At 41.8% G+C, this 15,294-nt stretch overlaps 1 protein-coding gene and 1 long non-coding RNA gene across 8 annotated transcripts in view; one reads left to right on the top strand and one right to left on the bottom strand.

The window, feature by feature from the left end:
- The window catches only part of LOC119364660 (alpha-mannosidase-like), a 12,947-nt gene extending 3,653 nt beyond the window's left edge, over positions 1–9,294 (top strand). Inside the window, exons 9-29 of the mRNA XM_037630151.1 lie at positions 277–377; positions 448–541; positions 649–804; positions 896–979; positions 1,219–1,284; positions 1,356–1,412; positions 1,655–1,874; positions 2,358–2,494; positions 4,460–4,528; positions 4,613–4,672; positions 5,365–5,436; positions 6,388–6,435; positions 6,563–6,682; positions 6,943–7,008; positions 7,445–7,557; positions 7,920–8,004; positions 8,165–8,275; positions 8,362–8,457; positions 8,571–8,618; positions 8,703–8,771; positions 8,923–9,294. Coding sequence (XP_037486048.1) covers positions 277–377; positions 448–541; positions 649–804; positions 896–979; positions 1,219–1,284; positions 1,356–1,412; positions 1,655–1,874; positions 2,358–2,494; positions 4,460–4,528; positions 4,613–4,672; positions 5,365–5,436; positions 6,388–6,435; positions 6,563–6,682; positions 6,943–7,008; positions 7,445–7,557; positions 7,920–8,004; positions 8,165–8,275; positions 8,362–8,457; positions 8,571–8,618; positions 8,703–8,771; positions 8,923–9,111 — 2,061 coding nt within the window. The 3' untranslated portion in view covers positions 9,112–9,294. The remainder of the gene's footprint in view (positions 1–276; positions 378–447; positions 542–648; positions 805–895; positions 980–1,218; positions 1,285–1,355; positions 1,413–1,654; positions 1,875–2,357; positions 2,495–4,459; positions 4,529–4,612; positions 4,673–5,364; positions 5,437–6,387; positions 6,436–6,562; positions 6,683–6,942; positions 7,009–7,444; positions 7,558–7,919; positions 8,005–8,164; positions 8,276–8,361; positions 8,458–8,570; positions 8,619–8,702; positions 8,772–8,922) is intronic.
- Positions 9,295–11,007: 1,713 nt separating this feature from the next.
- On the bottom strand, positions 11,008–14,157 carry LOC119364635. 7 transcript variants are annotated; one of them, XR_005175028.1, is made up of 6 exons: positions 13,463–14,157; positions 12,492–13,230; positions 12,062–12,415; positions 11,786–11,977; positions 11,490–11,706; positions 11,008–11,393 (listed from the first exon to the last, which is right to left on the bottom strand). It is a non-coding gene; the product is annotated as an uncharacterized LOC119364635 (long non-coding RNA). The 7 variants fall into 7 exon arrangements; XR_005175023.1 differs by having other exon boundaries at positions 11,490–11,609; positions 11,704–11,706; positions 12,062–13,230; positions 13,463–14,154; XR_005175025.1 differs by having other exon boundaries at positions 12,062–12,712; positions 13,088–13,230; positions 13,463–14,144.
- Positions 14,158–15,294: the final 1,137 nt, after the last annotated feature.

The raw sequence follows: 15,294 nt of genomic DNA, 5'->3' as shown, positions 1-15,294 counted from the left end.
CAAGAAAACCGTATATATTATAAGGACATGCATAATATTTATGAGCTTTGAGTGTTGCCCCTATGTTCATGTATGGTGACAGGGTTACAAGACTGCATTTCATTCAGGAAGAGAAGAACATACATAACTAATTCCATATTCCTCCTGTAAAATGAATCTTAACATCTACTGAACACATTAGTTAAAGTCAGTTATCTATGCAGTTCGATGATATACATGGTTAACTAATGTCCTGAAACTATTTGAAGATAAGAAATTATGTCCTGAACACCGCAGGATGGACGAGTGCATGCGCTGTATTCTACTCCATCCATTTACACTGATGCAAAACATGCATCAAATGAATCTTGGCCACTCAAACGCGATGATTATTTCCCGTAAGTTATCGATACTCACTAAAATGATAAGAGTTCATTCTTTACTCTCTAATGCTATTGCATATTGCAGATATGCTGATTCAACAAATGCTTACTGGACTGGGTATTTTACTAGCCGTCCAACTTTCAAGGGATATGTTCGAATGCTCAGTGGATATTACCTGGTATAATATATTTTTAATACAAACCTACAACCACAGAATTGTGGTGATTAAAAATCATGTATTTAAGTTAAAAGTGGCTAATTATAGGAAATGGCCTTTTCTAACAGGCTGCACGTCAAATAGAATTTCTTGTGGGAGGATCATTCACTTCTAGCTTGGAAGACCCACTGGGAATCGCCCAGCATCATGATGCCGTCTCAGGAACAGCAAAACAACACACAACTGATGATTACTCGAAACGCCTTGCTCTCGGAGCATCTCAGGTTTATAATTTTCTCTTGCAGAAATGCTTCGGTGAAAATGCTCTTCCAGTTTTTCATACAAAATTATGGAGTGGCTATTCACATCTTGTAGGTTGAGAAAGGTGTAAATACTGCTCTGGCTTGTCTGACAAGCTCTAAGGGAACATGTATGTCTCCAGCAGTAAAGTTCAGTCAGGTGAGTTAGGATGGACTTTATTTTCTGTAATAGTATTTATGATTATCACATTCTGTTTGTACATATATGTCGACATCACCTTTCTTCATCTCGAAAGGAAACACGACAGTATGATCTTATTTAACATTAATTATTTGGCTCTGTTTTAGCACAGCACATTACTCTTTACACATAGCCTAGTTTGTTCGCCGAATATGTTTACGTGATCTAACAGTTCCATTGGCAAATAATTTTTTTAGTGCCAACTGCTCAATATAAGCTACTGCCCTTCAACTGAGGAACAAATTTCAGGAGGAAAGGGTTTAGTAAGTACTATCTGTTTTAACGTAATGTTTGCCAGTTATGATGTTGCACATACTTAGAATATCTTCTGCAGGTTATAACTGCTTATAATCCTCTTGGGTGGGAACATAGTGACTTCATACGGGTTCCGGTATGCGTCTAAACCTATATTGTGCACTTTTATCCAATAGATTTTGGTTCTCTGTAACAGAACAATGCAGATGAAGTGTATCGAGGCTCACTAGGAGATAAATATGCACTCAATTATTTCAAACCTTTTGGTACTTTGTGACATATGGAAAGAAATATGCCGTCAAGGCTTGTACCTGTTTTTAATCCTAGGTTCTTGAGCTAATTTACTTGTACATACCCATAATTATTTTCCCTTTTCAGGTCAATGACTTACACCTAGTCGTAAAAAGCTCTGATGGAAGTTTTGTCGATTCACAACTAGTTGAGGTAGATAATGTGACTAGCAATTTAAGGAAGTTGTATGTGAAGGCTTATCTCGGAATCAATACAGACAAACCCCCGAAATATTGGCTAGTGTTTCAAGCTTCTGTGCCACCAATGGGATGGAATACTTATTTCGTCTCAAAGCCCAAGGGAGCAGGTGAAAATTGCATCTGCTTAAGATATTCTATTCCGGTTTATATTCTTTTGATAAAATTGTGAATTTCCCACTAGGAAGAGCTGCTTGATTTTATTCTTGTTAGATCAAAGAAACTTTTGTTTATGTACAATGTAGTGATGATATAATATATTTCTGGTGAAGGTGATGAACTGGATAACAGGGTATTACAAGAGAGTATATTCTTACTCTGTTTTTCTTCATATGTACAGATAATATGGCATGCAATGTATGCTTCAGTTCTCTTCAGATTAATAATGAGCTTTCAAATTATTTTTGTTATCTTCACTAACATCAACGTTAATCACTAAGCAGAAATTTATGGTTCTTTCAAGTGCAACACACTACAAATATGATTAGTGATTACATTCTTTGCTACGTCAATATGAAAAATCTGGTTTTCATCTGAGTGTTTATTATTAATTTATTTATTCGTTTTACATCATTTACCATTGAACTATCCAGGATCTAACAGAATGGGGTATGTCTCAACCATCGCTTCTCCAAGCAAAGACACAGTTGAAGTTGGACCAGGGTCTCTAAAGATGACATTTTCGTCAGCATCTGGACAACTTACGCGGATGTTCAATTCTATCACAGGAGTGAGTCCTAACACATTCTGGTTCTGCTATAAAAAGTAAATTGATTTGCGTCCAGTAAAATTTCACAAATAGTTAAGTATAAAAGATAAATTAAAGACTGTTATTTATCAATATGTATGTGCATATGCAAAATTAGATCAGAAAACAGTTTTTTTTCAGTTTATATGTTCAAATTTGAGTGATCATAGTGCGGTTGCTGGTAGGTATCATTGTGAGAATTGGTGTTTGCTAGATAGGTTGGCATATAGGCACTAGCCAAAAGAAAAAAAAATAGTGCCGGCATGGTGGCCACCTTGTTGGAGACACGCTTGTTCAGCTCCAGCCAGAGCGATCACATGCAGAGGATGATCTGGAAGAATCTACTACTGACCTAACCCTGATTACTCAAAAGTAGATAAAAGTAAAAGACAATATTCTTCTCTGCTTTATTGAGAGGGGTCGGCCCCTTTATATAATAGACAAGACTTTAGCAAAACTGAAATTGAAACTCTAATACAATCTCTAAACTGACTGGACTCTTTCCTAACAAAGATGCTTAATCAACTAGGACTGGAATTCCACCCAAAAAAACTAGGACTGTAAATAAGGGATAAGAGTAAGACTCCACATTTGATGGACTGGTCCACATAACATGATCAGCGAGCTCACCTCCTTCCAGCAGTTTGGTGCCACAGCCACGCTAAGCGCCGGCTACCATTCCGCTACAGAGGTTGCAGCCCTAGGAGTGAATCAATCAAGGCGCATCGAAAAGCAGGATGGAGTACCAAAACCTCCCTCGAGAAGGAGCGCTGCAGCAAGATGTGGCTCAGGTCCTCCGGCGCTTGGTCAGAGAGCTGGCAGCAAGGTGGATGGGGGAGAAGCCGCCTGGGAGATGCTACGCCTGCTGATCCACCAATCATGCCAGAAACATAGCCTGGATCTGTGGCCTAGGGACAAGGAACAGGTCCTCTGCTTCGCGGGGAATGGAGATTGACATCCCTTGCTATGGCTTGTCGTGGACTACTTTCTCGAGCCAGCGGCATCTGATGCAAGAGCCTTATTGAGCAGCCGTGGGTTGTGAATGCCGAGGCGCCCCGATGCATGCGGAAAGCAGGCAACGTTCCAGGCAACGAGGTAGTGCCCACCTTCGGCTTCCTCCCCGCCGCGCCAGAAGAAGCCGCGGCGAAACTTGTCGATACACGATACAGTTGATAGACCATGGCGGTTGGTCAAGCGAGACCATCTGATACACCAAGGACGGAGTGAGAACTGAGTTAAGCTTGACTAACCTTCATGCGCGGGTGAGTAGAGGAGCTTTCCACACTGTCAAACGGCCAGTGATCTTGTCGATCAGGGCCTGGAGGTCAGACTTCCGCAGCAGGCCCGACTGTCGAGGACCAGTTGGAGATCGATGGCGTCGCAGCGGATAGGAGAGATAGAGCTCTTCGCAAAGTTGTAATACAAACCTGTCTATGCATTGGTGGTTTGCTTTATTTATAAGCGGGGCGAAAGCCTTTTTCGGTAATGCAAACCTGAAGCCTCCCGAAGCAGGTTTCTCTGCAATGGCATGAACAAACACTGCCCTATAATTTACCATTGTTGGCCATTGACCATTTTGTCTAATATTTTGTTACAAAGAATGTTACATCATCTAAAATTCGATTTAGCTTGTACTCCCTCCGTTCCAAATTACTTGTCGTGGTTTTAGTTCAAATTTGAACTAAAACCACGACGAGTAATTTGGAACGGAGGGAGTACCTGGTTTATGCATTCGCATACTTTGCAAGCTAAGCAATATGCCGTGCATAATACATGGTATTGAAAATTATTGCCGGAAGATAATTCTCATAGTCGATCAACATTGCTTTTCCTTACTGCTTTTGTATGCAGAGTTTAAAGAAATTTATTATGTTCGCAAGTTACAGGAGTCCTACCACATGTTTATTCATCCTGATATGCAGTAGCAAAATTTTATATCTATTTTAGGTGGATTTACCAATTCAACAGAGCTTTCTTTGGTATGGTTCAAATAATGGTGATGGCGCGGATTCACAGGTTTCATTATGGAGCTAATTTTTTCTTTATTAAATTATACCTGTTTCACACGTTTATTATTTGTCTGTATATGTTTTAATCCAGGCATCTGGAGCTTATATTTTTAGACCAGATGGGTCTACACCGACTGTTGTTTCAAGATCGGTAATACTAACTTGCATGTTTAAGTTCAATTTTTTATCTGTTCATCTATGCACCGTTTAAAATCAGTGTATATTATTAACATTAACTCCAAAATTACTTGTGCTTTATGTATTTTCTGCATTAGTTTATCTTCTCAGCAAACTACAGTTGTTGATCACATACCTCCAAAAGATACAATAAATAGTACTCCCTCCATCCCAAAATAAGTGTCGCTGATTTAGTACAACTTCTTTGCTGATATATTTTGTGCAAACTATAGAGCAGATGAAGCCATGGTATCTATTATTGTTCCCTTTTGGTACCTAACATCACAAGACTTGAACTATATAGGTCCAAAAGGCATGATGAACAGTCAAAATATAATCCAGTTAGTCTCTCAGGCTATTATAAAAGATGTGGATTTTGGGCGAAATTTCTGGATGGTTTGATCCCTAGGAGTAGGACTTCCACACCCTTATATATGCAACTCAACATGGGCTTACAACTTGACTCACACATGACCTCTACTAGCTAGTCATGTTTTCCCGTACCATCTCACACACTAACCCACACCCAACAAAGAGATAGCACTTGAGTACTTGGATTACCTTTCTAATGTTACTTGAATAACTTCACTTCTGCATTATTTACTATTTAAAAACTTTAAATACATTTTCTATGTGATCTATTGATTTATGTTTATTCTATATTAGGTACCGTTAAAAGTCATCCGTGGACCTCTGGTTGATGAAGTCCACCAGCAATTCAGCCCGTGGATTTATCAGGTCAGATATAAATTTACTCAAATCAAGGATTAAGATTAATTTTGAGCCTATATTAATAGCATTACATGGAATCTATTTGCTACTCCCTCCGATCCAAAATAAGTGCCGTGGTTTAGTTCATATTTGAACTAAAACCACAACACTAATTTTAGCCTTCTCTGCTGTTGCACTTTTATGTGCTAAGTTTTTCTGAAAAGATAGATGACTATAGGACTTCATGATCTTATATATGACAAATTTTAGATATTATTTAGCTCCAACAACTTAAGGTCACCACGAAAAGAACATATCATGTGGCTAAGGCTAAACTTCTTGATGTCTGGACCCAATGTGCCTCCTGTTCAGGTGAGAAGTAGTGGGTCGTCCAAATTTGTTATGTAATACATGGCCCATCCAAGCATCAAGTTATGAAGAAGATCCCTATGATCTCTCAGTGGAAGCTTTGGTTTCGGCCTTAAGCCATACAAAGATAAGATATACGATTTGTTACTTAGATTTGATTCGGGAAACCCCTATGACGAATAAATCAAGTTATAATAGAAAAACAATTCTTCTATATTACCCGAGGAAAGAGCCTCTTCCAAACTCTAGTACAATAGTTTTTATGATCTCCACTGGGCTTGTCGAGCTCGTCCTTCATCCGCATGACCTCATCACCAGGGCCACCTACGCCATCTTTGCCAATTGCATCATCGCTGAACTTCACCTTAAAAATTGTGCCACTGCCTTGCAAGAGCAGAAGGCGGTCATCACTCGCCATGTCGAGCTAGCAGCCATATCGCATTCTCCAACCCCTTCGAAATTACTTTAGCTGTAATTGTCTTCTAGTACAGTTTCAGTTATGACTTGTCAATCCCTCGTGCCTTCATGTCAACATCTTATTTTTCAGGTGTAATATATTAATTATGATAAAGCTCTCTTTGATTATCTTTTAAAACATTCTATGTCTAGGTTACAAGACTATATAAGGATAAGGAGCATGCTGAAGTAGAATACACGGTTAGTAATTTCCTCTACTTCGGAGAATAAGGGCCTGAATTGTATTTCTCCATTCCAGAAAAAATGATATCCATCATTACTGAACATGCACTGAAGTTTATTTTGTTTTTCCTCTCATATGTGAAAGATTGGGCCAATCCCGGTCAATGATGGCATAGGAAAGGAGGTCATCACAAGACTGACAGCAAATATGGTCACAAACCACACTTTTTATACAGATTCGAATGGAAGGGATTTTCTCAAGAGGGTAACTATCAATATGAGCTATGCTTCAGATATTTGTTACGATCTAATTAATTTCTTTGTACCTTGGTAAAAAATTATCTTACTGTCTGAAATATTCTTAAATACGGAATATATCATAAGCCAACCTTCTCATATTTTTCCTGAATTATTTTATGGGTGACTGTTAAGGCCCTACTGAACATCTATCTGATTTAATACGTTTGACTTTTGAATCTCTGTACTCTCCCTTTACACCCACGTTCTTCGTGATTTCATCTATAGGTGAGAGACTACAGGGAAGATTGGGATCTTCAAGTGACTCAACCGGTTGCAGGAAATTACTATCCCGTATGAACATTATTCACATTTTAATACTGAGATACTCTTTGATTTCCAATATATAATAATAATACTTTTAATATAGATAATTCTAAAAGTAGAGCTAGCTATGTCTCTTCTTTGCTTTTTGAAACTTCTGTCAAACTCCTTTTGATTACAAATATTTTGCCTCCATTTCAATATAACAATTACAAAATTATGTACTTAATTATATAATTCTGTCATCAGTAGGCACAAAGCTGGAATAATTTTACACCTGCATATAGCGAAGCCACCAGGGAAAAAGGATGTATAAGAGAGCATTTATTTTCAGGACTATGCATGACACTCCCTCATTTTTGGTTCCCCAAATAAAATTTCCTATTTCATCATGCTTTCGTGGCTGTTGTTGTTATTTAAATAATTCTATTTTCTTACAGATTTTTCTCTCGTGTTGACATTACAGGTCAATCTCGGAATGTATGTAACAGATGGGAAATATGAACTTAGTGTCCTTGTTGATCGTGCTGTTGGAGCTTCAAGCATTCAGGATGGTCAAATAGAAATGATGTTCCACAGGTATTATAGCTTCTATTGCAGTACCATATTTGTGCTGTTTACCAGGATAGACTGATCCAATTCTAGTTGGTTTCTATATCTAACTATGGTAGCATTGTCTTGAAGCTAGCAGACAGCTTGAACTACAAAGAAATGCCAATGTGTCCATTAAAACAGCTAAAAGTAGCAGTTTCTCATCTATCTCTTTTGGAACCACCTATGTTTAAACTTACTATGCAATATACTGTTTAATGTGTATTATTAACTATAGAGATCTTTACCAACTTTGTTATCAACCTATTGAAATCAATCACAAATCTGTGTAATCAATTTCAGCATGCCCTTGTAAGCTCAACCTCTAATCATGATACTGTGCATGTCAGGCGTATACTTCATGATGATGGCAGAGGTGTGGAGGAGCCACTGGATGAAACTGTTTGCGTTGACAGAAAATGTGATGGGCTCGTGGTATACATTCACTCGCAGCATAGTATCCATTTCTATTTCCTCCAGTACCGACCTGACATCGCACCAAGTTCACTATATAAAAATCAACATATACACACAGTAGGACACAGTACTGTTTCCCCTGCAGAAAATTAACTCTGCCTCATACAAACTATTACAGGCTAGGGGTACTTATTATGTCAATGTCAACAAGCTTGGACATGGAGCTCACTGGCGGAGGACACAAGGACAAAAAGTTTATTCACCCTTTCTTCTTGGTTTCGCTCATGAGGTATATTTGTATAGTTCTGTCAGCCTGTTTTCTTAAGTATTTTCATGTCATTATTCCTACCTACAGCTGTAATATTGTTCTTACAGGATGAGAGCAGTTGGAAATCCTACAGTGTTGTGAAAGCGAGCATGATGAATGCAAATTACAGTCTTCCTGATAATGTGGCAATCATCACCTTGCAGGTTCACAATTTATTTATCAATTTCTCAAAAAAAAACTATTTATCTCGGACCTTATATATCTGAATATTGATAGCATCTATTAGTCACTAACAGAGTGTGGATTAATATTTCAGAGTCTCGATGATGGTACCGCACTTCTCCGCTTGGCACATTTGTTTCAGGTATATTCCTACTTTACATAACTGTAGTTTATATCATATTTATTTCTACTTTGTTCACTGAACAATTTTTTGTCCGAGTTGCAGGCTGCGGAGGACCCACAGTACTCAGTGATGGCAAAAGTTGAACTGAAAAAATTGTTTGGAAAGAAAACTGTAAGTAATTTATTGTACTTTATCTCTTTGCATGATAAGAATTTGTTGTAAAAAAAGTTCTGTCGCATGAATTATACTCATGAATATTTTTCCTTTCGGAAAGAGATCTAGCCCGAAATGCTCACTTGCTCAGTGCTGTTCCATTGCGCAGATCAAGGAATGGACTGAAACTAACCTGTCCGCCAACCAAAAGAAGGCGGCGATGAGGAAGCTCAAGTGGAGGGTTGTCGGAGACACCGAAAGTGGTCCTGCCCCAATTACCGGTAGCCCGGTTGACAGTCAATCCCTTGTTGTCGAGCTGGGGCCCATGGAGATACGCACATTCTTGCTGAAACTGTGAGCTGCAAAAAAAGAGATATCTTTATGTAATTCCATACATGTTCTAGGAGATCATTGTGCCTTTCATTTCTGTGAGCAAGTACCTTCTGATAGTTATGTCCTTGTACAGCAATAAATGTGCCCAGTCACAACTTTCCCAGCAAATGTGCCTTCCGTTTCTATGAAGAATGACTTGTGAGCTCCATATTTGGTCCAGTTCCGGCGGGCTGAGCTAAGCTGACCCCGCTGCATATGTACTCTTTGTGGGGGAGTCCCCATTCATGAGAGTTCGTTGGTTGTAGCAATACCTTCATTTTACAATCACCGTTTCAAGATATACGTACTATGCAAAAATCGGTAGGCCGTGGTGATCTAACCTGACCACTCAAGCTGCCATTATCTAATCACTGTGTGTGCTTTGTCCGACAAGTGACAGATGCAGTGTAACGCATTCTGTTCTATCCATATAGTCAGAACAGGGCACAACAGTTACAGCTTTACCGTTTATATACTACTTCGTGTAGGAGTGTTAGCGTTATTATGCAGTCTCGTAGAACAGTCGACTAGAGCGTAGCTCCAGCAAAGAATGTGTTCCTCAAATTCTTGGTCTCTTGACAAAGAATTCCAGACTTCTGATGGGTTCAGCTTTCAACTAACTGCGACGTCATGCATCCTCCCTCTTATCTGACTAATCTTAGGCCCTGTTTGTTTGGGCTCTTACTTCTGCTTTTGCAGCGTTTCCACTTTGGCAAAAAAAACTCCTAAATAGAGTCTTTTTGCTTCGAATCAGTATTGTTATATGATGGTATAAGCCAAAAGCCGAAGCAAAAATCACCTATTTAGGAGCTTTTTCCGTTTTTTTTTGTCAATGTGAAAAAGATGCAAAAGCAGACGCAAAAGCCCAAACAAATACAGGGACTTAAATATAAAGCTCCTCAGCCGCTCCAGCGTGCCTTAGGCCTGACGACGTTAATGTCGTCCCATTTCAGGCATGACTCACATCCATGCATTCTTGTTTCTTACCCAAGTTCTGTTACTTTAAAGGAAATGGAAAGGCCCCCACAAAAAATGGGAAAAGGATGTTGGACAATCTGTTTTTTTTAGGGAGAGGCCATGATATATCTATCTCCACTATTTTAAAAAGTAGTAGGCCATGATCCGAAAATTCGAATCTGAGCCCAGTCTTAGCTGCACTCGATATAACATCCGTCCACACGCATCGGGATGTGCCCCTTCAGTTGTATTCGCAGCTGTATTCAGAAGGTATCGACATAAACATAACGTAGGCCTCAGTCGCATTAAAAACGGTAGGAGCCGTCTCCTCTCGGCCGGAACAGGCCCTGGCGCACGGCCCAGTTATTTTTGTGTGCCATCCCGAGCCGTCAGGCTTACACGGAAATGCTGATGTTTCTCAAAAAACAAAACACGGAAATGCTGATCCTGCCGCATAATGGCAATTAGCGTCTACTATCAGAGTTGTTTGCATGCTGGGCATATTACAAAGCGTGCGATTGCAAAAAGCGTCCAAAATGTGGCATTGGATGCAGGAAGTGGGTTCAACATTTTCACACGAGTTTGCGTGTGGGGTTTCTGACCTTACAATTTGTAAATCTCATATTGCTGCTGGAGCAAGTGTCGCGTGAGTACAACAACTCTCCTGCAGCAGAGAATTTTCAATGCGAAAATGTTTCCTTGAGTAAACTCTACTGTTGGATTTTGATGTAGTACAACAACTCTCATACTGTAAGATTTTGCTGTAGTACAACAACTCTCATAACTGATTAAGGAATTTCTGGCTCATTAGATAGGGCGCCATACATGGGTTCAGGCCTAGATTTTGTGATTTCGTTAAGTGCTGACTGGTTTGTCTAAATAGCAAGTAGATGAATACAAGGAGAAGCAAACAAAGGTGGCGATGTGGCCAAAGAGTTTAGGCTATCCCAAGCTGACATTCATACAGACTACACTGAAGGATGAATGTAAAACAATGATTGCTCCTTACATGGATCTAAGAAACAAGCTACAAAGTGAGCGAAACGCCATATACTATGCTGAAATGATTCATACATCTTCAAAATGATGGTCAGCGGAGATCGTAGTAATGCCTAAGATAGTACATTAGGTAAGGCGCACAAGAGAATCGCCTACTTCCAGGACGGCTCTCTCGCAGAAGTTTTTTTTTCTGAAGCAAGAGTCACTAGGTGCTACGACTGCCCACAATGCCTTGTGCGCCAGCGTGGATGTGTTTCCTTGTAACTTCAGACACTCGTGGAGGGCTTGTCTCTTAAGCTTGTTCATATTGTGCTGTGTATGAAAATTATTTGCAGATAATAAGGATAATGAAGTTACAGCTAAGTTGGTGAGCACATCTTCACAAAAATAAATTGATAGGATGTTCACCTTCGTCAGGGGAAGCTTCAGTTTTATGCCGTCGTAATGCCGTGTCATCGGCAACTTCTTCGACATCATGTCCCACATTAGCGGCAACCATCCTTCCTCCAGTGGAACAAGGGGGATGAACTGTATATATTGCGCAACATTTTGGAAGTTATAATTACTGTTCCATGCATGAATGTGTAGCAGGACGGAATTAACCAAGGTTGGATGTAATTACCATCTGCGAAGAAGTACACATCAGTCAATGACAGTACTACCTATATTATCACGTTCAAATGGTGGATCACTGAGACACGTACCACGAAGCATGGATCGAAAACCCCTCTCCATCTATCGAGCCACCTGCGATACATCTTCATTTCTTGGCACTTATCATGCCATGGATGCACCTCCAGCCAGTCATTGATAACTCACCACCAAGTCCTAGTTCATCCTTCAGGTCTTGCTTGGACATCAGCACCGCAAACGGATTGAAGTACCTAAACCATTTCCTAGCGAAAAAAGAAAACACATCTCGTCAGTACAGTTATCAAAAACTTCGATGCACTTAGTCTCATAGCAGTTAGAAGACTTACTTCCGCAGTTCCCTAGAACAGCCCAGCATGTTGTCATAGAACCGAAGAACATCCTGAAGCGAGAGCTGGTCATGGTTTAGTCCGACGGAATGACGGAACTTCTCTCCCCACTCACTCTTCACCGCCGGATCACCTGGCGGATTCCCAGCACCACTCACCCTATCCTGCTCCCTTCCTTTGGAAATGACCTTGTACGGAATTCTGCACTTCTCCATGTACTCAGCAATCCCAGGCTGGCCACACAACCCTGTGGCAAGACCATGATCCCTAACCATGTCCCTTGCCAGTGATGTTGAACATTCAACTTGTGCAGCCTCAGTACCAGCGCCAACCCTTGTTCCACCATCAGCATTACTTGCATTTTACCATCATGTCAGTATACCGACAACTGACGGCCGGCAGCATAATACATTTCCTTGTACTTACTCACCCGCTCATCATTAGTCTGCGATGGTTGCTCAGCTGGACAGTATGGCACTACATCTGTAAACATGGCACAAGTTTTCAACCTCATACTTAGAACAACTTCACGGCTTGCTGCCGCCTGAGCTTCATGATCGCATGTTCGACCTCCTAGCAACAATCCCCTATTGTTTGGGGTCTCATCTTCTGAATTTTCTCCACCCACTGTAGTGCCGATTACGAGCATACCTGCATATTCGATAAACAACAGATTATCATTCCAGACCTACTGCTGCTTTAACACTCCAAGTTCATCTAAAGTATCCGACTTGCCGCCCCCACCACCGTCTGCATGTATGTAATCCGCCCATTGATGCCACATCCAGAAATTGGTCCTCCAGTTCTTTAGTCAACAAAATTTAAAGTACACAACCCACGCAACTCAGTCACACATTCAGAACTGTCATACAGGTAAATAGCAGAGGAGCAAGCAGTGCTCATTGAACCGCCGCAAAACAATTTCTTGCATGGACTTAGTCCTATCGGCGTTTAATTGTCTGTTACCATACCATATCCCAAAGCCAACCTCCCACAAGTACAAGTTGTAGAAGTCGTATGCCTCACCAAGGGAGTCGAAACTCAATCCAAGTTCTAGTTTGATCACACACTTCATAGAAGCCTTGGCGAATTTGGGAATAGATTATTCCAGTGCACTCATTCTTGAGGCACACAGAGTTCTGTCTGGTGGTGCAGTGCCCATCCGCAACCTGAAATGACCATGAATCGATTTCAATTTCCAAATTCAGTGAGCATTCTACTACCACATAACATCTGTTTGCAGAGTTAAAATAATAGAGAGCACACAGCCTTGACATTAATAATTGCGTCAATTATTCAGCCCACCATATGCCTCCCAGGTTAAATAGAAGAAATGAAGCATTTGTTGTTTCCAACTGACGAGCAGGGTAAACTGAAAAAAAAAATCAAAGAGGGCATCACCTTTTCGTTCACCCAGGTGCTTCATGGTTCTCCCTCCTATTGGATTGTGTGTAGTCAGAGAAGCATTCTTTTTCCCCGGCGTTCCCCTCCCGGCCTAACGGGGCTGCGGCCACATTCATGCCGAGCGGAGCCTGGCCCGACAGTGGAATCAGGCGGCATAGCCGGATGGGCATCACGGGGCAGCAGCAGCACAAAGGAGACCGGATCTGGATGTTCTAGACTGTCCGCAACCGGATCTTGTAGGAAACCCGCGAGTCGCAGCGTGGTCACCGGCGATGGTGGTGGGCGGTCACCAAAATCGTGGACCGAAAATCCAGCCCCCAAGGCAAACAAGCAATCGAAAGACGAACATCGCGAAAGGGAAACTCACCGGTCCACGGGATCTGCCGGGAACTCCAACCCGTCGGCTTCCATTGCTCCGCCGCCAGAGGAAGCACAAGCCGCCGCAGAAATCTGGTTTCTCGTGTCGCCACGGCTCAGGTTTTCCGAACGACCTAGACTACCGTCATGAAGAGATGATGCAAGCTAAGAAAAATCTAGCCGCAGAGGAAGTCAGGATGGCAGCAGAGCGGGCGACTTTAGACGTTCGTGCTCAACAGCTTCAAGCGGAGACCTTCCGGCTCTCGGTGGATCTGAATGCGTCGAACAAGGTCATGAGGAGGAGGCATCAGAAAACCTAATCACGTCTGCCTCTGACGCTCGATCCTAGGAATCTTTTTCACACACCCGGAGCCGGGAGAAGTAACCCGTCGAAGGCACCCCGGATTACAACACCCGACGCACCGGTCCAGCCGTGTGCCATGGATCCACCTCGTATAATTACCGTTCCGCCTCATTACGTCCCAACGCCGCCGGGTCACTTCTCCAACCCTTTGGAAAACCTCATTGCAGCATGGGCTCGTCTGGCGGCTCCTCCGATGGAAGGTGACTCACCGGCGGCAATTGAAACACAGAGGGTAAGAGAACTTCTTCAAACAGCTCTGACGCAGGAGGATGCATACTCCTACAGTCGAGACAGGATCCATTCAATTCCTCGCCCAAGCCGGAGCCCGAGTTACAGTAGGCATATGGAATCCGCAGATGTGTCAAGCAATGCTCAACGCCACAACCGGCCATACAGGCATGAGCCGGTGCGGGCTGGAGCCCTTAACTTGGCGGATCAGGAGAGGATTCGATAAGAGGCGGAATGAGCAGTTAAAATGGCAGCAGATCAGGCGGCTCATCAAACTTTTTCAGCTTATCCAACAACTTCGGTCGAGGCAGGAGTGGCCACAAGAACCGGAGGCGTTCCTTGCTTGGTGTCGGCCATACGTAATGAGCATTTGCCAAAGGATTTTAAGGGGCCTCGTAAGGTGCCTAATTACACAGCTGACTTACAGCCCGGGGCTTGGATTGAGAGTTATGAGATGGCTATGGAGTTATTGGAGGTCAGCGATGCAGAAATAGCGAAGTATTTCACTATGATGTTAGATGGAATAGCTCGTATTTGGTTGAAGGGATTGCCACCCAATTCTATCGGCTCATGGGCGGAGTTGAAGGCTCGGTTCATCCAGAACTTTAAAGACATGTGTAAGCATCCTATGTCGATTGTGGACCTGACCAATTGCAAGCAAGAGGATGGTGAATCCACAACCCATTGGGTGCGCCGGGTCAAGGAGATAATACATTCATCTGATAAAATGGACGCCAACTCATCAGTTTTAATGTTGGAGAAAAATTATCGTTTTGAACCTCTAAAGTAGAAGCTGGGGAGGCTCAAACGTGACTGTAATGACATGGGAACGTTGATGGCGGCTCTCGTTAAGTATGCTGATTCTGATACCACCAAGGAC

This window comes from Triticum dicoccoides, chromosome 1A, assembly GCF_002162155.2.
Source record: "Triticum dicoccoides isolate Atlit2015 ecotype Zavitan chromosome 1A, WEW_v2.0, whole genome shotgun sequence".
Classification (NCBI taxonomy): Eukaryota; Viridiplantae; Streptophyta; class Magnoliopsida; order Poales; family Poaceae; genus Triticum; species Triticum dicoccoides.
Note: the sequence above shows the minus strand (reverse complement) of the source record. Positions and strands in the feature narration are given on the sequence as shown.